Raw genomic sequence first — 21134 nt, 5'->3', positions numbered from 1 at the left:
GTACTCAGAGGTCAGCTCCATTACAGCAGTTCCAACCTATGACACAGAAATTACTCCCATTTCACAGTTTAACTTACAAAGTATTACAGCGGCAACAAAAGCAAGCACTGAGGTTTAAAGGAGAGATTAAAAAAGAAAACAGACACTGGAGAAACCTATTTTGTCCATTCTCTATATTCAGCAAAGATGCTTCCAGGGTACTTTAGGAGGCTTGTTTCCACTATGATCCTCTCAGCTCGCAGGTAGAAAGGATATAAAGTTTTCCCATTCTGGGAACAAGGGAGAAGCGGTGCAATGGTACTGCACATTTACTAAGCACTGGATGATAAATCCCTAAATCCAGGCACAGCATGCTGGCAAGCATCCCAGACTCATGAGGGTGAGGATGAAGAGGGAGGCAGGCACTTCAGCACCATGCCACTTGAGCAGAGCCTCCCCACACACTCTGCTTTGTGCCGTTTGCCAGTCCAGCCCCCTGGCTAGCATTGAGCAGGTATGCCGTGTAAGGTTCAAGGTTGCACTCTACTACATGCCTATAAAGTTGCTGTGTTATGAAAAGAGTAAAGTTTCATTAAGGATAGAAAACAAAAACCTCCACTTCTGAAAAAAAAAAAATTATTTGTACCTATTAATTTGGGATGACTTATAGTGATAAGGCAGCATATTCAGAGTATTTTATACAGACTCTGGGGGATTAGTTTTCTGTTTGGTTTTGGTTTTGTTTTGAGAGAGAAATCCTGCAGAATTCAAAACTTGGTCCCACATGTTTAAGTTACACATTTAAAATCTGGCTCTATTGTTTTCCATGAGTGCTAAAACTCTTCTTTTTCAAATGCATAGAACTAAACCACTGTGTTACAAAGAATTGTAATCAACATTTTACCTGTATGGGTGGCTCAATCATTATCCATGCGGGAAGCATCAAACTTGGGTTAAGAGGCTGAGTTCCTACACGGAAATAAATGCCACCACTGGTATCACAGGCCCAGACATGCTGATTTCCACAGGTCAAGCTGATCAGCTTTACAGCACCTAATAACAAACAGACTATTAGCTACCCAGCATTTTCCTTTCAAATTCAGCTACCAATGAGAATTTATTTAGATTCAATTGTATTAAACTAGCATTAAACAGTCACTTAAAAATTATTAAAACTTAATATAACTTGTGAATAAAGCCAACAGGTAGTGTATGAAGGTATTTCTCTTAAATCTAAAAATAAATGTTTTAGTCATAGGATACTGCAATTTCTAAAGTATACTAAAAACATGCTATTAAAATAACTGAATTCAAGCAAGGAAACATTCTGTGACAAATATTATCAGTGCCTAGACAAACTTTCACATGACCTAATGTGAACTTTTCTCTGTAGCGGGCTGTGCTTATAGTTTTAAAGGTACTGATCTGCTAATACATTCAGCAAAGAACATTCCTAATGCTACCAGCACTTTAAAAATATGAGAGAATATGGATTAGACATTTCATTATTAACATACCAGTGTCACATCTGTAAATAAAGGAGCTGATTTTCAAATGGATTTATATTCAACAGTGTGCATATTCATTACACCTATCTCAAAAGTGCTCCAGTACTTCAACCCTATGTAAGTCAGCACAGTGAAAACAAAGCTCCCAAATAAGTACATTTTGGAATTTTGGGGTGGGGTTTTTTTGCATACCCAATCGCACCCATCAATCTTGCTATTCCAAGTTTGCAAAGATAGTAGAGAAGCATACCTGATATTTTAGACTAAAAAGAACTGCTAGTTAACTGTCAACTGTACTCTTTCACACTCATTTTAAAATAGCCATCTGATATGTAACATTTGATTTTTTTTTTTCCTCCCAGTGCTGGGACAACACAATGCTAAGTAATGGAAAACATGTTCTACAGAAAGAGGGACCCAATGAGTACAGATATACTACAGAAGGAATGCTCTGGTCAGACTCCAAACTACAGACTAAAAATAGGCCTTGCTGCTTGATTGAACATGCCAGTGCTGCTTGGGATATCCCATTCTTGGTAACAGTTCTCTGGTGATGTGAAATCTGGCAACAAATCCATGTAAAGTGCACCATATACAGCATTCCTTAAAGAGAGGGGTGCAATTTTATCCCACAGAGTACAAATTTAAAGCATTTATTTCTGCAGCAGGCAATACTCCATCATTAAGCTTGCAGAGGGAAAGAACAGGGAACAACAGGACTACACAACTTCATCTTTTAGTTATCTGTAATAGTAAACAGATCTTCTCATTAACCAAAATGATTTAGCTTTCTGAATTATAGGAATTCAAATTAATTCATCTCACTCCAAAATTTCCTTTAATCATGCAGCTTCATATTAAAAATAAATGACAAAACTATACACAAAAACTTCTGCTGGGTATAAGAACAACTGTAACAACAACAACTATAACAACTTTTTACAAGCAGGGGCTTGACATTTAGCTACAAAGTAAAAATCTTACTTAAAACCTAATTATTCCTTCTAACAAAGTATGACTCAAAGTAATGGCTTTATCACATGATGTCTCAGCTGTTGAAATGTTATGATCCAAACAAGCATCAGAGCACTCAAACATGGAATCACATATCACCTACTCGGCATAGCTGGTATTATTTACGTCTACAGTACAATTTGATATTTAAAAAGGCAGCTCTTATGTAAATGTTTTGGGGTTTCTTCCTCCCACTTACTGTTTTTATCTTAGGAGAAGGTCATGCTAACCACATTCATCCACTGTTTAGAAAAAGCAGCACGATTCAGGGGCATTGTTTATTGTTCAAACCTAAAGGTCATTCTGCTGTGCTTAGAAACCTTGATACCAATAGTGGAACCCTAAGCAAAATAATTTAGTAGATACTACTCCCAGTACATAGTGTAAAGGCAAGAGGAAGATACTACCAACACGAGTATTTTACCATTAATGCTGGCAACCCCATTACTTCCATACAGAATTCTGAATTGCATTTTACAGCAACTTGCCTGTTTTTTTATTTCCTCCTCAAATTACAGTCCTAATGTGTCAAGAATAAACTTAAACATACACTTGAACAATAAAAACAGCTCGCCAATTTCTTCAGCCCCATTAGAGCAAATAAAGGCTCTTATAAACATGGATATTGCACTATCTTGTCAGCAGTGATCTACCATATGCATTCAAATGGACGAAAATGCCTAAAACATTTTCAGACTTGAGTATTAATACACAGTGACAGGTAAAGTGGAGTATCTGAAGTATTTCCTGACCCTGGATTTCTGCAATACCACCACCACCGTGTGCTGCGAAGCTAACAGGAACAGCTGAATGTAAAGCTTGAACTTCTGAACTGGTTAAGTTCACAAGCCAGATATTATAGTCAGATAGCACCAATTACACTGATTTCCTTTATGAATGCTTTGAGATTTTTAGACAATAGCAGTAAGTTATTTATTATTTCAGTTAAACAGTTATTATCTAAACTGCTGGAAAGCAACGGTATCACAAGAAAGGTTTTAAACTCTACTAAGCAACATGAGAAAGATAGTGTGGACAAACCTATCCTGTAGGTCAGTGAAGGTAAAAGGCATCATGCAGTGCTTAAACTATGGTACTATGAGTGATTTGAAACCAGTTCCTCAGGTCTGGAAAACCTGGTGTATAACTGGCAAACAAATTAATTTTAAAAGACACCATTTTTAAAAGTTTGCCATGAAGTATTACAAATTGTATAATAAAATTGCACATGAAACTAAAGTCTGTCAGCTGCGTCTGCCTTTCCTTAACCTTGAAGTCAAAATTGCTTGTCTATTCTCAGACCAGTCATGAGTATTGCCATTAAAAATGGAAAAATTGCAACAGTTGAATTATTTTTAAAATGGTGCAAGAATGGTATATAGTCTCATTTTTTTTTATCTTCTCTCAAAGCAGGAACGCAATAATAATGGTCTAAGTCAGACTATCAAAAGAAATAAATCTAACTGGAATATTACTGGTGAAGCTGACAAGTGGCCTGATTTCCCCAGAGCCAAACTGGGAGGATATTTGAATCATCAAAACATTGTCAACAACTTTGGTCTTATGCCTAACCAAATAAAAAGAGCAGCTAGCCAACAGCATGTTCTTAACATTACGCTGAATCATTACATTAGTATAAAGCTGAACATAAGAGCGTTATCAGCTGCATCACGCTAATGGATGATGCAACTCTTGGAGCATCATTTTTTCCTGAGAGGATCCTAATGAAGCTTCAGCCACTCCATTAAGAATGCATTTAACCACAAAATTCAGGGCCTTGTGTATGGAACTGCCCAGGACCACATGACTATGGTTACACTGTAGTACAAGAACTAGACTAGTTAAAGCTACTGGTACCCCTGCACAGCACTGTGTCAGGCCGAGCTGTCTCAGACTGACAAACACATGTAACGTATCTTGCAAACAGTAAACAGGCTGTCTCCATCAAAAGGCTAAATGAAATATCCTTTGAAAGCTGTAGTCATTCCTGACGTTTTACGTACAGTCCTCTACTATGAGGCCCATTATTGTAAGGTACTATTTAAACCAGTAAATGTAATATTCCATATCAGTAAACCAAAAGATAATTCTCAAGAAAAATACTGGCTGTCTGCTAAGAGAGTGAAGAGGTAATCTACTCAATAAAAATGTCATACCTAGTTGAGAGAGATCCAGTTTTGTCCAATGCATCCCCGTTGGACAGCTGGATGAAAGCGTTCTGATAAATATCTGCCCAAGACTATCCAAACCCCAGATGGCATCCTGGCAGGCAGAGTAGTGCACCATTTCAGCCTCTGGTGGCAGCTGCACCGTAGAAGGTCGAAACTGAGGATTCTGATCACTGACACAAAACAGATCCTTGTTGCTTTGGCACAGCCACAGAAAGCTTCCTATGGAAAGGGCATTTCTGTTATTAAAAATAATTCCTAATCCACTCAGAGAAAGCTTACACATCTGCTCCTGAAAAAATGAAGACGAAACCAAAGCGTCTCAGCTATGTTCACACAGGGTAAGATTCTGAAGAACAAATATGCCTCCCAAGCCCTTATTTGGGCACCTAAATACTTCTTTTCTCAAATCAGTTAAGTAGTAAGTGATCTCATGTGAATAAACATCTCATTTAAAGCAACTAATAGAGAGAAAACATACATAATAGAGTACTATCACTTCCCTTTATTCTTTTTGTCTTCTTTATCCTTGATAATTGCCTTTGAAGAACAGCATTCCTTTTCAGCTCCAAATCACATTTTTGCCAGTAAAGCTAGTGTACTTAGATAACACAATTGCTAACTATTGTAACTAGCAGTTAAATTCCTTAGCATGGTTGTACTTTTACTGATAAAACGTGCAATTTTTCTGCAATAACTGCACTGACAGGAGATGTACTTTGTTAGTATAGGCATTCCAGCAAAGGATGCTCCGAGATTTCACATTACAAATTCTGGCAATTCATGCTGCGGCAATTTAGGAAGTTGCTGCTCCTAAAGTACTACCCATTTCTCTGTTGGATGCCACTCCACACCAAAGGTGGCAGAGTGAATTATATGCCTTTTTTATCTTCAGTAGTTTTACAGATGTATTTCCACCTTACTTCAAATATTTTTGATCCCTGCATACAGAAGAGGCACCCAAAATCTGTAATTAAATTTCAGTAATTAAAAGTAATTCAAAGTAATTAAAGATCCCGAATTACTTACACCATCAATTCCACTCTATCTAAAAATCAAGTATTATATGCCTGCATTGTTGATTCACTAACCTTCTTTAGATGAAGCTATGGAAGCCAACACAAAAATCCATTTTGTGGCAGAAGCAGTACCACGAGGCACAATATTATTCCAGTAAGTGCCTTGAAAAAGAGAACAGTGGTATTAGTATGAAACAATTTTCTATTAAAATTTGTTATTCTTTAAAGTAGTAACATTTTAAAGAAATTCTATTGCAATCTAGATATCATCTAGAGAAGATTTGGTATGTAAATCTTTCAAGAAAATATTGGGGGGCAGGGGGGTACCTCCTACTGACACATATGTACACATATACAGAAAATTGGGAATGCAGAAAAGAAGAAGGGAGAAGATTAATGGTCTTCAACAGGAGACCAATTTTGGTGATGAGGTTAAACAGACAATGTTCTAGGTCTATTCTTAGTATTCAGCTGATCAAAGATATGTACCAAATCAAAATTCTATTTTGAGAAATATAGCAAGAAAAAGAAAGTAATTCCTCTGTTATCACTGTAAAATCATAACATTATCATTTTGCATAGTCACACTGAACATGAACCAGGCTCCATTGTGCTAGATCTAACAGGCACAATGGCTTAAGATTGCTTTCTCACACCAGAGAAAAGTGTAAATGCTAAAAGGAATAACTTGCACAGTTCACTTGTGGACAATTAATTTTCCATTAAAAATATTTCTCTTTAAAAGGCAAAGTATTAAGACCAAATGCTAAGGAATCACTTCATTTTTAAACATGGAATTGTTTGTTAAAGCTGCCCTTACTCTCCATGGGTAATTTTTGTGGTGACAGAACTGTAGTTAGTTACTTTCTTCTACTTATTTTTCTTAACTTAAAAATATTAGCTGTAAAAGCACACCAACCTATTAAGTTTCCCTTTGCCACATGGAATTCATTTTTGCCTGAAGAGATCCAGACTCCACTGCCATTAACTCCAAGGAGGCTGGGTTGACACTGAAGCTGTTGTGACCAAAATGCCATTCGAAGTTTATCAGCCACCTTCTCCACAGGCGCCTGAGCTGCTGTTGCCACTGTGTGAGTTGCCTGGATTATCGTCTGGAACAGGCTGCACTGGTCAAACACTACATAATCAGTGATGCTTACCTGAGGGGGGAAAAAAAAAAAAAGCATTCCTGATAATTAGGTAAGCTTTTGGATGAACTGCTGAATTTTTAATCAGAAGTTTTTTACATGTGTGTACTTTATATACAGGAAATCTACCAAGAGTTTAGAAACCTTCAAAGTGTAGGAAGGGAAAAATAAAACCAGTACATTTTGAGTAAAAGTCCTGATAATAAACCAGAACCAATATTAAACATCAGCTTACAACTCCCTCCTACCAAACAATCCACTTTAAATTCTGCATTTTAAGAAAGCCCTTTGTTTTGGGATGACTCTTCTCTCCCCCTAAAAACATGCTGAACTCTGCAAACTAAGAGGTGAATTTTCAGTTTCTCAAAGGAAGAGAGAAATTTGCATAGTGTAGCAATTTAAATCACATCACAAAACCTTATATGTAATACTCCTTTACAACCACCTCATGGGCATTTTAATTCATAAGGCAGGAGGAGGTCTAAATAAAGCAAGTGCCCAAGTTTTGTCACGGACAACTAGGTTGGCAGCACTCTGGGATACTCCTAGAAAGGAAATGCTTAAGAGCACAAAAAGAAAAGCAGTTTGCCAATGACCTCAAAGCCAAGCTACTCATGACACCCACATGCAAGAAAAAATTATATATACACCTGAACTGAAATTCTTTTAACTTAGGTAGACATGTAAACAAAGAAGTTTTCTGTGTAACTGTTTTTGTACCCCCTTCTCCCTCACACCTGACTCTGGGGAAAACAAGAAAAGCTGGGGAAAAGAGAGTCAGGAATTCTAAATCAATACCAGGGAGTACTTCCAGTAACTTTGTTTTTACCCGCATGATCTCTGACTAAAGCAAGCAGTTCCACATGGTTCAAAGAAACCTCAACTGAATGGAAAAATGTGTAATAAGAGCATTTTTGCAAGGTTATTTATTATTTATTTAATCTAGCTAAGGAAAAGATTGTGTACTGGAAGACAAGAGAAAGACTGCATTCAGCAGCCAGAGTCAAACACTCTGCCTAAACAGCGTGTCCTATGGCTGCTGTTAAGACACCAAGTTACATGCACCATATGGCCTGGTAGAGCATTTCTTGGGTTCTTGAAAACAGCTGTGAAACTGCTCTGGATGACCATGGGATGACTTTTTCCTCTCTTTTTATAGCAGAGATGAAAAGGGATTTCAGCCATAGCCACACTGTGGTTTTAATATATTGAATAAACAGTGCTATAATATATCAAACAATTCATTGAATTTTATCTTAGAATCTCCTGGGGGAACAATGAAAATAATAAACCCAAGGTAAAAGACTAAACTGAAAGCAAAATAAAAAAATGCCTACTTGCCACCAATGGTTATCATCTCCTTGTGGTTTCTTTGAAACTATACCAGTTCTGAACCACAGATTTCCATGGATATCCAAAGCCCATAATGTCTGCTGATCTCCAAGGGTTATGCACACTGGTTCCAAAGCTTGCATCTCACTGGAAATGCAAACAAGGAAAAAATTAAAAACTTTAATTCAAATTTATGCTAATGGTATTTTAAGGAAGCCAATACAATGTTAACAGCAGTTCAAAATGATTGAACTCAGTGTGGCCAAGCTCAAAACCACATTTCAAATTTCCACAGTTATTCAGTAATTCAGATTTTATTAGTTTGCATAACTAAAACCCATTCAACAACAAAAAAGTAAGTTCTTTAAAGATCACTCAAGATTTGAAACTTGGATACATAACAATAAAACTAACCAAAACCTAATTTGTTCAGTAAATAAGAAATAAAGATGTGTGTTCTTTAACATTTTGATAAAGCAGCTTCATAAATGCATCTCCTCCAACTTCTTTAACCTCTTCTAAGAACAATACTAGCAGTTCAGGGACCATAAATAGAAAACTCAACCTAACTTTATGGCAAACATAAATGTTGTGTTTAGGACAATACGTTTCCTGTATAAGTACACGATTTTCAAGCTCAAAAAGTCAACAGGATCAGGTGACCATATCAGACATTTAAAAAGCAGCCAACAATGTTATTTGTGTCAGAGAACTTTTCTCAACGATTTAAGAACAAATAGGGATTGTTTTCTGTAATTTTAATGCAAAGCTCAATAACATCAAATGTACCTAAGGGGTAGGTCAAGCAGATATTTTCATTAAATAAACTAATTAAAGTACATGCGAATTTCAGATCTGAACAAGACACTAACTGTCCTTAGACTTTCCAAGAGCCATGTATCAGGCTGGGTGGTAACACAAGTTAAAGCTTCACAATAGGATATTCAGTAGAAGATCAAATCATATGACGACAAAAACTGGAATTTCTGCCTATACTTGCTTCAGGCTGATGTTACAAAAGAGACTATATTCTAGATTCTCAGAGCCAGCAGTAAACGCTCAGTGCTTTTAACTTTATCACAAACTAACTATTGCAAGCGTAGGATCAGCTACAAAGCTAAATACCAACTACACAGAATATTTACAAAAATCCATGACTAGGAAGTGGAAAAGTATTATCCAGCTGTGTGGGTGACCAAGAAAGTGCTGAGATTTAATCTCAGAAAAAATTCACTCAAATATCTGGAGAGCTCATTAAAGCTATTATGGCAAAGATTAAAGAAACAGTATTTAATTAGAAAAGTCATATTGACAGACATTATAAAGATCTTTTAAAAACTGCTCTCACTTTCTTAAACTCGCTTTAACTGTGTTACCACTTCTGTTTACAGCAATTTCTTTCATTACATAGCTGTCATTCATCAGACAAAACCACCACTTCTTCTGAATATGTGTGGACAAAGACTACAGGACACACACACACACATATACATACATGTATACACACAAGTTCGGGTAACACTTTTTCCAAGATCAAGGAGTTCCACCACTGAAAACAATTATTTGTGTCATTCTGGTTATGACACTGTCCCACCACAGTGTCATTATACCTGACAATATCACTCTTCCATTGTTCTCCTTCAGGACAAAAGCTACGTACTCCCTCCCGGTATAGCAGGGCCCGCTGCTCACTCAATGCCCAGACAACATTATTTCTGGATGTAACCTGTGACAGTGGATAAGGGCAGTCAACCTTTACTGCTCGGGCACAAGGACGATCCACGCTCAGGCCTAGGAATCAAAAAAGAAGGACTGCCTTACAAACTTTGGTTTTTTTGCAACTAAAAAAGACAAAGCTACTCAACAAAAGAAAATGAGGAGGGGAATATCCCTGACATGCTAACACTCCTCATTCGATCACTATTTCCTTGACTGACTGTTCTTTCTATAAACTATTAATAATTTCCTTTGATATAGCTGAATTTATATTTTAAGAAATAAAACACTATATATCCTTCAATATCCTGCAGGGCACAGAAGTTCTGTCCCAGCATTTCTGTTCCTTTTCTCCCTCTAGCGTCAGTATCAGGGATCTCCATTTATAAAACCTGTATTAGACTTGGCAGAAGCATCAAAGAAAAAGGCAGCAATGGAAGAACTTTTGCCCAAAACATGCCAGGGAGAGAGGAAACCTGATCTGAATAGTGGCAGCAGAGCAACTACAAAAGACCATGCCACAGTGTGTAGTACTGAAAGAAGGAGAGAGGTTCTGGTAGATTTACAGGTAGTTTGCACACATTTATAGATATAATCTAGAGGAACATGTCTTCTTCACAATTACACTGAAGCTTGATTTACAGGGCTGCATGTGAAACACCTCAAGAGATGCAGCTTTTGCATAATCTTCTCATGCTGCCAAAGCAAGTATGAAGAGACTCATCTGCATGATACTCTAAAATAACAAGAGCAATGCTAGTTTCCAAACCTCTGAGCACACACTTTTGTTATAGAAGTTAGACAGGACAGTGGAGGGAATGAAAAGATCCTGGAGAAACAATTATCACTGGTTGCCTTACACTAAAAAGACAGATAGACGGAGACTTTATTTTTGGCATCAAAAACAAATTTAGAAGCCTAAGAACAGCAGGATGTAAGCTGATGTAATCAAGAAAAATACTGATTCAAACCTCCACACAGTGCTGTGTGACTGGCATCAAAAGTTCATTCTTTATCACCACTATCTATGCTTGTTGGCAATATGCATGTCACTGCAGGCAGGCCACTTGATTTCTCTGTAACTACTACACTTAATTAAAAGAAGATGATTTACAAGTAGAGTATCTTTGAAACAATGCTAGGTATTTAAACAGTTTTCTTCATCATGACGAATTTCTATATTGTGGTACAGCAATTAAATCTACAGAAGAAATCAGGAGACTACCAGAATTAAATGGAAGGTAAATAAGAATTTTGATAGCCACCCTGAGATGTTATCCTGCTTCAGGGTGTCTTACTGTTTTCCCCTTACCCAGACCTTCTGTTACTTCTCCAGTAACTCCTCCATCATGTTATTTGTAATTTTTCCTTACCAACTTAGGTCTCTGTGCAAAGCCCACATGCCCAAGAGTCCTTGATACTCTTCTCCCTTAACTCTAAAGACTGGAGCTCCATCCTTCATCCTGGTTCCTTGTATTGAGCCTGAATATTCTCTACATAACACCTTTCAAATTCATCCTCTTCTATTCACTGAAGCAGATAAAACTAAGGCCATGATTTCAAAGTTGCCACTGCACTATCTTTTTTTCTGATTCTTGCCTCATTCACATTCAGCAAGAAGGCAACTGCAAAGACTGCTGCTCCACAGCCCATTCCATTCCTCCACCGGCTTTGCTTTCTCTACCACAGAAAATACATACCACTTGTCTATACTTCCAAAGGACTTTATGATCTTCTGTCTCAGAATACCTTCCTTTCATTATCAAGTGATAACTCTTACCTACAACAGGTCTGTGATTTTCAAAACAAACAGCTTCTACTTTCCTCTACTCTGTCCCTCCATACCTGAATTTCTTCTGAGCAGCCACACACTATCTCATTGTCTTTCAAAGTCTCTCTTAAAACTTTGTTAAAATCCTTAAAGCAAGAAAAGAAAACCCACTTAAAGCTCAGTTGTTTCAGTGTACCATTCCACTTTCAAGGAAAGAATATTATTTCAATATTTTCTGCAATCCTTTTCCATTTATCTGCATCTATCCCATATCCTTCCCACGTCATAAATTCTCTATACTCTATGTACTCCACAAGGCACAAAAAAATAAGTGGCCTTTCCAGCCTCCTAATTACATAGAATCTCACAAATGTTTCCAACCATTTCTCAAGATAAAAAAGTTTCCCCGTGTCCTGGCTGTGAATAGAAGTTTAAACCAAATTGCGATCATTCCACAGACTTGAATTCTAATTATCTTAGCCCACAAAAATTCAAAGAGACTGCAATTAATTCAGGTACCTGTTTGCAGATACAGATCTCCATTTGTTCTGATAATCCAGGCAGTGTCATCACTTAAAGCAACAAATACAGCCTGGGGTAAAGCCTCATACCAGTGACGTTTTCCTTTTATAGTTACTTTTCCACAAGCAAATGCTTTGTTAGTCTTCTGTTCAATCTTCCAGAGTAGAGCCCCTGTATGAGTTAAGAGAGAACATAGTATCACTTAGCAATTACTGTAACAGAAAGAGCCGACTCCTTCTACCTAAACCTAAACAAATGTCAGGGGAAAGGTAGACCAGCAGCATTAAACAAAAACACAAGATTTAAAAATGCTTATAATTTTTTTTTTAAAAAAGCAAGACCAGAGCAGTAGCCAACTTCTCTAGGAACTGCTGAAATGCATTTACCATTAGAGCAGGTGCAGTTTTTAAATGTCCAAATGAAAGTCACTCCTCCTTAGTTATACACTGAAAACTAGCAAACAAAACAAGTTCCATGTCAGAGCCAAATAAGCCTACTATTAAGAGACTGAAGACATAAAAGGGGTTAATGGTAGTAAGTTCACCTTTTACAAAAAACAGTAGTATTAGTAAAGTAAATCATAACTTTTGTGGAGCATTCATGAATGACAAACGCCTGATGAAGGGGCATTGCTATTACCTGCTCCTTACATAGCATGTCACCAACAGACAAAACTCAGAAATGCAGCTGCACAAATCCATCTTGAGAACTTCTTCCCTCACTCAAACTAGCAAGGATAGCTCAGAAAAACAAATAGAATTTCAGACTTAACTGCTGATTGGAATTCATGCTGGTCTGTACCAGAGCAGTACATTGTCATATTAACTTCCTTTGAATAATTCCACAAAGTAGCATTTGATTACATTTTGATGTTTGTGGTTAACATGCTCTTGTGTTAATACATCCATGAGAAACTGTGGATGTTAGAAATTTGTATGGATTCAGTGAAAAACTGGGTGAGTTCCTGGAATTGAGGGTTAAATAAATGCAGAGAAGAACCTTTTGCCCAGGAGACCTCTGAGCCACCAACAATTGCAGTCAGAAACTACCAAGGGCAAACACCATACATGCTAGCCCATTCCTTTTACTTTTCTGCCAGCATCTGCTTTTGACCACCAAGGTACCAAGCTGGATGAACCTATGATCTCACTTAGTACAGCCACTCCTAAATTTTTTTGTCCATAACAAAGCTCAGGTACAGATAGCAAATTTTTTTCTTCTTAAATCAGAGAGCAAATCTCCCCCTACAGAAAGAGGAAAATTGACATATGCTTTTAGAGATCACAGGGGAAGAAAAGTAGCGGCAAGGCAGGAGTCTAAGTAAAGAAAATATTTGAGAAAGGTGTATTTTCACACCAGTCCTGAAACAACATGAAGGCCAAAAGCGATACAAATTTATAACCAAAACCTGTTTAATTTTAACCCAACATAATCTGCATTCCCAACTACCCAAAACAAAAACTTATGTGCAAATGCACAAAAAAATTGATTTTTTTCTTTAGTATTTAAAAAAACCCAAAAACCAATCAAGAAACAAACCCATACACAAACCCATCCTACATTTACAACAAAAAGAATTTTAAATTTGGAAATCATAAACAGTTCTGTATCAAAACCCAAGGTTTTGTTTAGACAAGGGCTTCTCCATTCATCTCTGCCTTCCACTGAACTGCTACTTCTGAAGTTCACTTTAATCAGGTAGACGCATGTCAAGAACTTCCCAAAATGCAACGTGAACCTGTTAGAAAGACAGCCACTTAGACCAGAACATGGTGTGCAGAGGTGGTGAAGATGCAGTCATATCACCCAATATGACTTTTTAACGAAAAAAAGACCCAACAAGAACCCAAGAAACTACACTACTTATACATGAAACAAGTCCCAAACAACCACATTTCTAGAAGTACTGTATTAAAAAAGACAGTAATGGGGAAGTTACATATGCACTGAACTGTATCTGTAATCTCAGAAAAATGACAAGTTTCACCTAATTAACTAATAGCCGCTATTAAAAAACTAAGGAAGCAAAGAAAATGCACAAATCCACACAAGTTCTTTATTTAAGGGTGGCAGCGACGCCGAAGCTAACCAACCTGAGGGGGAAACTGCCACCTGCTGGACACCATCTTCGAACTTCTGCCAGCGCAGCCCCGCGGCGGGCAGGGCGCTGCAGTACAGGCTGCCTCGGTAGTCCAGGCACCAGATGTACTTTTCCGAGACAACCAGGCTCAGGATGCCATAGCCAGGGCCGGAGTATCCCATCCAGCTCTCTGCAAACTAAAAACTGTAGAGTCAGAACAGTGTCAGGCGTCTTCAAACTGCACAAGCAAGTGGCTGTATAAGCACAGCAGCTCCGACATTTTGAGTTTAAGCAGCTAAACTTAAGGTTCTTAAGTACCTTAATCAGTTAATAAATGTGCCTTGTGTAAAAAAAAAAAAAATCTACATCTATCAGTGTCCTCTAAGATAGTATATACTGCAAAACAAGACTGCTAGAACAAGTTTTAGAAAAAAAATCCCAACAACCCTCCACACTGTCATCTACCTCCAAAAGTAGAAAATTTTCCCTTACTAATTATAGAACACATACTTAAAGGGAACGGCAGATACAAAAAGGAATAAATGAAAGTGTACAGTTTGTTTGTAGTCCAGGAAATTATTTACTGTCTATGAAGTGATGAGCAAAGGGAACAAAATAGCTGGAGTGCAGAGAAAGCTAAATATTCAACACTGGTACGGTAGCCATACAGAGAGTATGTGTATGGTTTGGTTTTGGTTTACAGATTGCTATCTTAAAACTTTGATAGCTTGCATGAGGTGAACTCAAGCACTGCACACATGGTCTATAATGTAAGAATCTGTGGAGCTTTTCTAAACATTTCAGAATGTAAGACTATCATAGCCTGAAACTAAAAATATTCTACACTTTGGGCTTCAGTTGTTATTAGATACAACACCATCAACTTACAACTCAACCTTTACTTACAAATACTTGGCTGATCTCAAAACAAGGCTGTTACAGATTTAAAAAGAAACAAAACCTCCAATCTAGAAGAACTACATTTCCTTTTCAAGACTTCTGCTAAAATTAACTTTAGTACTTCTTTTATATAGTCTACATGAGAATTACTATCTCTGAAATGTTCACCCACAAAACAGCAATGAAGGAAAGAGGGATAACAGAAAAAGGAAAAGTGTCAACATTTTAAATAGTTCTAACTGCTGTCTAGGGCACAAAGAGAGACTAATCCTTATTCTGAGTATTTACACGTAACAGTTCTTAACCAGTGGCCAGCCACGTGAGATAATCAGCATTAATTCCCCATGAGGTCACATGAAGTTGGGAACAGCATCATTCAGAATTTGGGCTACTGGAGACCTAAACAAGGAGCAGCCTTTGAGCATGACCTGGTTTTACTGTTCACTCTTTAATGGATGGGTTTATGACAGCATCTTTGCTGAGCTGGGAATAATACAGCCAGTGCAGCTTCTTCCCATCTTAAGCACACATCAACCATTCTGAAATCGGATACATCATATTTTCTAAGTTGCAACACATATTGCAGTTTGGCTCTCTACTTTACTAGTTTATTTGAATCAAGTAAGAAAATAATTGCTTTCCTAAAGAAGGAGAGTAATTACATGAATGTTTATTTTAGTTAAAATATGTAATTGCAGCATTTCAAATTGAAAACATATACCTGATCAGATTTTACCAGCACCATGTCATCTAGGCTTATCTTGGCCACATCCTGGGAACCAGGCCCAGCACCAACTTCCGGCATGCTAGTCTCCGAGGATGAATATGGTAATCCATGTCCATAAATATCCTCTTCATCACTTGAGGCAGATTTCTCAGTCTTACTTTCATGAGTATCTGTTATCCATTCAGCAGTACTAGATTTAGCTTTGACTGCACTTTCAAAATTCCATCCAGAAATGGAAGTGTTATCTGAGTAAACATCGTTAGAGATGTCAAAGTGGAGCACAGAAGAATCTGACAGAGCGCTGTGTATTAGAGAGAGTTGTTGGTGGTCTTCCCTACAGGTTTCATCACCTTCCTTTGGTATCAGTGAAGTCTGAACACCAAGGACACTGTCACATTCCAAAAACATTTGGTCTGTAAGGTCTGGCTCTTCAAAATATTTTTCAGTATCCTGCAGCTTCATTTTATCTAAATTTTCATCTATTTTAGACAACGGAGGAAAATCCTGCTCCTCCTCTTGGCTCAGCTTTCCGAGACAGCATTCATCACTTGCAGAAACCACACTACCATTATATTCACCAACAACACTGCTCGTCAAGTCTTCTGTGAGGGTTAGAGGAGAGACAGAAGTTAAAGTATCTAGAATAGTTGAAGTACCCATGCCACTGTCACTGTTTGGAAGTTTCTGTAAATCAACCATGTCTCCATTTTCTTCATTAATTAGTACAGTTGCAGACTCAGGAGACTGTAGGACACTGAAAGTTTCCGAACCATTATCTTCTTGCAAGATTGTATGGGACTCCACACTGAACATGCTTTCTTGATCTGGAGATCCAGTACTCAAACGATCAATGCTGCCACTCATTAGGCTGGAAGTCATGGAAAAGGAGTCTGCATTCAATGAATGTGGACTATCACCAGAAAGCTGACGCTCATAAATTGGTGTACCTTCCAGGGAGCTGTGGTTTTTCCTGGTCCCACTTTCTGTTCTCACAAAACAAAGGGGTGAAAAATAATAGGAATAAAATCTATTATTAAATTCTGATGCAAAGTAAGAAATGTAATTATTTTTATCACTGGGAGAAGAATAGAGTTAAATCTAAATGTCAACATACTGATTTTTTTCAACTTCAACACTAAATGATACATATAAACCCCAAAAAGTCTTAATAACAAAACATTTTAAAGTTGTAACATCAATATAGCAAACAATTAAAATAATCAAGTACCAACACTATTTTAACAAATTAAAAAGCATGGCTAAGACAGACACTGTCAAATATTCTAAATAGGATGAATAGATATTACACAATTACAACATAAACCTGGAAGCAGAGTCTGCTATATGTTAACCATTAATGCATATATTAGAACCTTAAGCATGTTTACATAAAGCAAAAGAATAAAACAAATAGATCTAAAAAGACTTAATCAACTTATCACTTTCAAAACAGGCTTTCATCTTAAACATAAATGTGCCAACCACAACCACCCAAAACCACTCAAGAGCATCAATACAATGTAAACAAAGCATGTCAAGCACACACTCTCTCATGTGAAACATCAGAAGTGACATGTTCTAATAACGAGCAGTGGCAAGGAAAGTTCTGCTAGACGTACCTTGTTTCTTCTTTTTTTTCTTTTTCACTTTAATTGGCTTTACAATGAGTTCTTGATCAAAATCTTCAGAGCTGATTGTGCTGAACCGCTGTGAAGAAAGCTGACCTTCTCTCTGAGCTTCTGAAAGTTGGTCTGCACATATCATAAAGCTAGAGCCACTGTCCACAGAATTTACTGAACTGCTCCTGCTTCTTGATTCACTTACTACAGAGCAGCCCCTTTTTCTTGTGTCATTGCTCAAGTCTCCCACTCTTTCAAAACTTTTCTCCGACAGTGTTGGAGTTTCCAGATCATCTTTCACTAAAGAGTCATTTTTATCACCAATAACTGAAGAGGAAGTAACCATTTTTTTATCTGTCTCCACTGAAGGGCTAGATGATACCGATGCAACTACTGATAATGGGGTCAGCAATTTAGGACTCGTATCTGTTAAAGGATTCAGCAATTTTGAATTCACATCTGAAATTGACCAAAAGAAAAATGAAAGCATAAATACTAGTGTGTCAAGCGAGTAGAAGCATAGCTCTTGGAGGGTATTGAAAGAAAAAAAGCTTTATGTAATGGAAAAACATCCTAAATTTGCAACATTTCAAACATATATATGCACACACACAATGTAAACTTCATGTAAGTAAATCCATATCAAACCATTTTAGTAAAATCAATCTCCCAAAGCCTGTATCAAACTTCTATTAGCAAAACTCTAAATTTATGTTTATGTATGAAGAATGGTATAGGTCTTTAGCTTGGAAGACCCAACCGTACCACACACTGAAGTGCCACCCTGTACCTTCACCTTCTTCATTCAAACATTCAGTATTCTGAACAAATCAAGGAAAATTGACCAGATAAACCACTGTGGTAATTAGAAGGAAATATACTCTAAGAAGGCTCCTTTCAAACTATACTTTGTTAAGATTAAAATAATAAAGGCCCCCTAGGAGTCTGTGAGTAAAGAACTGCTTAAATGGCTAAAGCTATTGCTAATATGCGATAAGAAAGTTAAGTTCTGTAGCACTCAGTGAGACTTCAGAGCATATTTACCAGCATTTTGCAAAGCTAAGATGGAGTATTTTAAATGCGTAAGTAGTCCCTTTGTGAGTGTAATATGCTGGATAATGCTGTTTACAACCTTTATGATTGAGAAATCAGGCAGCACCATCATTACGGAAGTATTATTAATCCCTTTTAAAGAGTTCTAACAACATAGATAATGAACTCAGATGGCAACAAATAAGAAAATAAACTCTCAAATTCTTTGTGGAATTTTTGTGAGTATTCTTAGGGGGGTTTGCCAGTTCTTTCTGCTTCATTGCTGGGAAGATTGAGATTTCCTGTGGAATGTGGGTGGTGACAGGTGGCCCAGAATCAATACATTCAGGTATCTCCAGCACAAACAATTAAGGCTGATCAGTAAAAGGATAACCATTATCAGGAATCCGGATTGCTTCAGCATCATAGTTTAGAATACGGTCTCAAATGCACAGATTAGAGATGCCTGGCTAGAATACTGCTGACCCACTCTCAAAAAAAGGGAACGATAATTCATTTCTTAATGCCCCCATTCTCACTGCAGCCAAAACAGAAGCTCAGATGAGCAGATAAATCAGATCTCTAAATATAATCTGTAGGAACAGATAAGTAACTACCGAACCTGGTAGGTTTTTGCAATAACCTGAAGGTTTTTGTGTGGGGTTTGGTTTGGTTATGGTTTTTAATATTGAAAAAGTACAATAGGCACCATGTTCCATGAGGTACATACTATAGTTTGCTAATCTATACAAACCTATTGATGACAGTCCTTCAGGTCTACTTGAAATTCTTATTATGTCTCTATCTCCCTTTAAGAGAAAAATCTCATTGTTGGTACAGGACACAGACACAATATCACCACATCCTTCCAAGCCACCAATCAAAGCCTATAAAGAGTCAACACAGAAAGGAATAATTGGCATCAGATTAGCACACTGTCTGGACAAGATGGTGCTCTTAACAGAAGTGTTCACTGGAATTTAATCAACATATATAGTTACAGAATAAAGATTTTTATCTTAACAAAAAGAAAGAAAATAGAAAAAAGAAACAGGAAAGCACCCTTTAATCATTATGTAGCTCACTTTTATACCAATTTTAATTCCATGGATCTACTAATTTTCTCTGTTCAAACTAGCAGCAACAATACAACAACTTAAACAACGTACAGTCTGGTGGTGGAAAAGAGCCACAGTAACAGGTTTAATACCATATAGGCAAAAAGATACTAGGTTATATCACTTTCATACCCACTTGCAAGAAGACAAAATAGCTAACAGCTCAGTCCATATCAAATAAAATTTAATGCTTGGTTTTTTTCAGACACCAACAGTAGTAGAATGGAAAGAATAAATAGTTCCAGGCACATTTTCCAGGTCTAAAACTTCTGTTTGCATTAGTTACTAGATTTTAGATTTATATATATTTTGCTAAGTACCAGAATTGATTATGATATTAATACCTGGACTGAAAACTTTAAACCTATTTTTTTTATACATAATATACCAAGTTGGTTTGTGAATATATCATTGCAATGATAACTTGAAGAGGAAGAGAATAAAGTCTTCTTTGTTAAGTTTAACTATGGATGTAAATCATGGAAGTGAAAAGGATAACCCAAAGAGAGTCTCATTGCATAGCATAAACAAAACCAAGAAACAAAATATTCACCCACAAGGTTTATCTACCTGGTTCACAGTGTCTAGTAAGTAGATGCTGTATTCATTCCAGGTCAGCACCCATCCCTCCCGGAAAAAGCATGAAACAAGCCCAAGGTGTTTCTCTGGGGAGCTGTAACTTCCTCTGTCAGGTGGTTCCAAACGAGGATACAGTTCAAAAGTTTTTATTCCTCCAGCAAATATATCTTTCAATATGAATGTGGCCTGAACAGTTCCATGAACATCAGACTTCCAGAGACGAAGCCCAGGTCTGGCAGCAAATAGTGTCAGGTCACTCTGTTTACATAGGCCAGGTATAAAACATGCTCCAAATTTGCCAGTGCTAAAATGCAAAAGAATAACTTATTTTTAAAAGTTATATACTCAACTTAGAAACTATTTTTAAAACTAATGGCATAAATTCACAATTGCAAATTATCAAAAATAAGAGTATTTGATTAAAGTATTCAGTCAAATGTCTGAAGTACAAATTTGGTTATAGTAAGACAAGAACAGTACTTCCAAATAACAACAGTTTTCTCTCAGCTTTAGATGTCAGACACTACATCTACTACATCTATTAGGCAAGTTAAATGACTCCTAATAAGCTTCATAGACTTAACGGTATTCTCTGTCCATCTCGGAATGATCCTACTATGCAATCGCCCTTCTCCCACAATTAACAGAAACCAAGCAAACGAGTACAAACTAATGCTTAGAAACTGACGGCCTCTACTTACAAGGAGCACAGAACAGACTGCAACTGTTAAAATCTTCATATCTCATGAATAACAACACTATTCCTATCACCCGAGAAAACTCCTTGTACATAAGACGGAATTCCTCAGTATTCCTCTTACTATTCTTGTCCCTGAAAGATACATTTATAAACGTTCTTTCAAGAGTCAATCTCCTCTACTTCCAGATACAGTCAGTCATGC

At 37.1% G+C, this 21134-nt stretch overlaps 1 protein-coding gene across 1 annotated transcript in view; it reads right to left on the bottom strand.

Moving 5' to 3' along the window:
• The window catches only part of TECPR2 (tectonin beta-propeller repeat containing 2), a 43719-nt gene that overhangs the window by 15172 nt on the left and 7413 nt on the right, over positions 1 to 21134 (bottom strand). Inside the window, exons 6-17 of the mRNA XM_074908687.1 lie at positions 20224 to 20536; positions 19290 to 19422; positions 17504 to 17962; positions 15879 to 16867; positions 14271 to 14454; positions 12175 to 12348; positions 9779 to 9959; positions 8174 to 8315; positions 6608 to 6848; positions 5761 to 5850; positions 4658 to 4891; positions 884 to 1032 (exon numbers count right to left, since the gene is read on the bottom strand). Of these exons, the coding sequence (XP_074764788.1) occupies positions 884 to 1032; positions 4658 to 4891; positions 5761 to 5850; positions 6608 to 6848; positions 8174 to 8315; positions 9779 to 9959; positions 12175 to 12348; positions 14271 to 14454; positions 15879 to 16867; positions 17504 to 17962; positions 19290 to 19422; positions 20224 to 20536 (3289 nt within the window). The remainder of the gene's footprint in view (positions 1 to 883; positions 1033 to 4657; positions 4892 to 5760; positions 5851 to 6607; positions 6849 to 8173; positions 8316 to 9778; positions 9960 to 12174; positions 12349 to 14270; positions 14455 to 15878; positions 16868 to 17503; positions 17963 to 19289; positions 19423 to 20223; positions 20537 to 21134) is intronic.

The sequence above is a fragment of the Athene noctua genome, chromosome 6 (assembly GCF_965140245.1).
Source record: "Athene noctua chromosome 6, bAthNoc1.hap1.1, whole genome shotgun sequence".
Classification (NCBI taxonomy): domain Eukaryota; kingdom Metazoa; phylum Chordata; class Aves; order Strigiformes; family Strigidae; genus Athene; species Athene noctua.
Note: the sequence above shows the minus strand (reverse complement) of the source record. Positions and strands in the feature narration are given on the sequence as shown.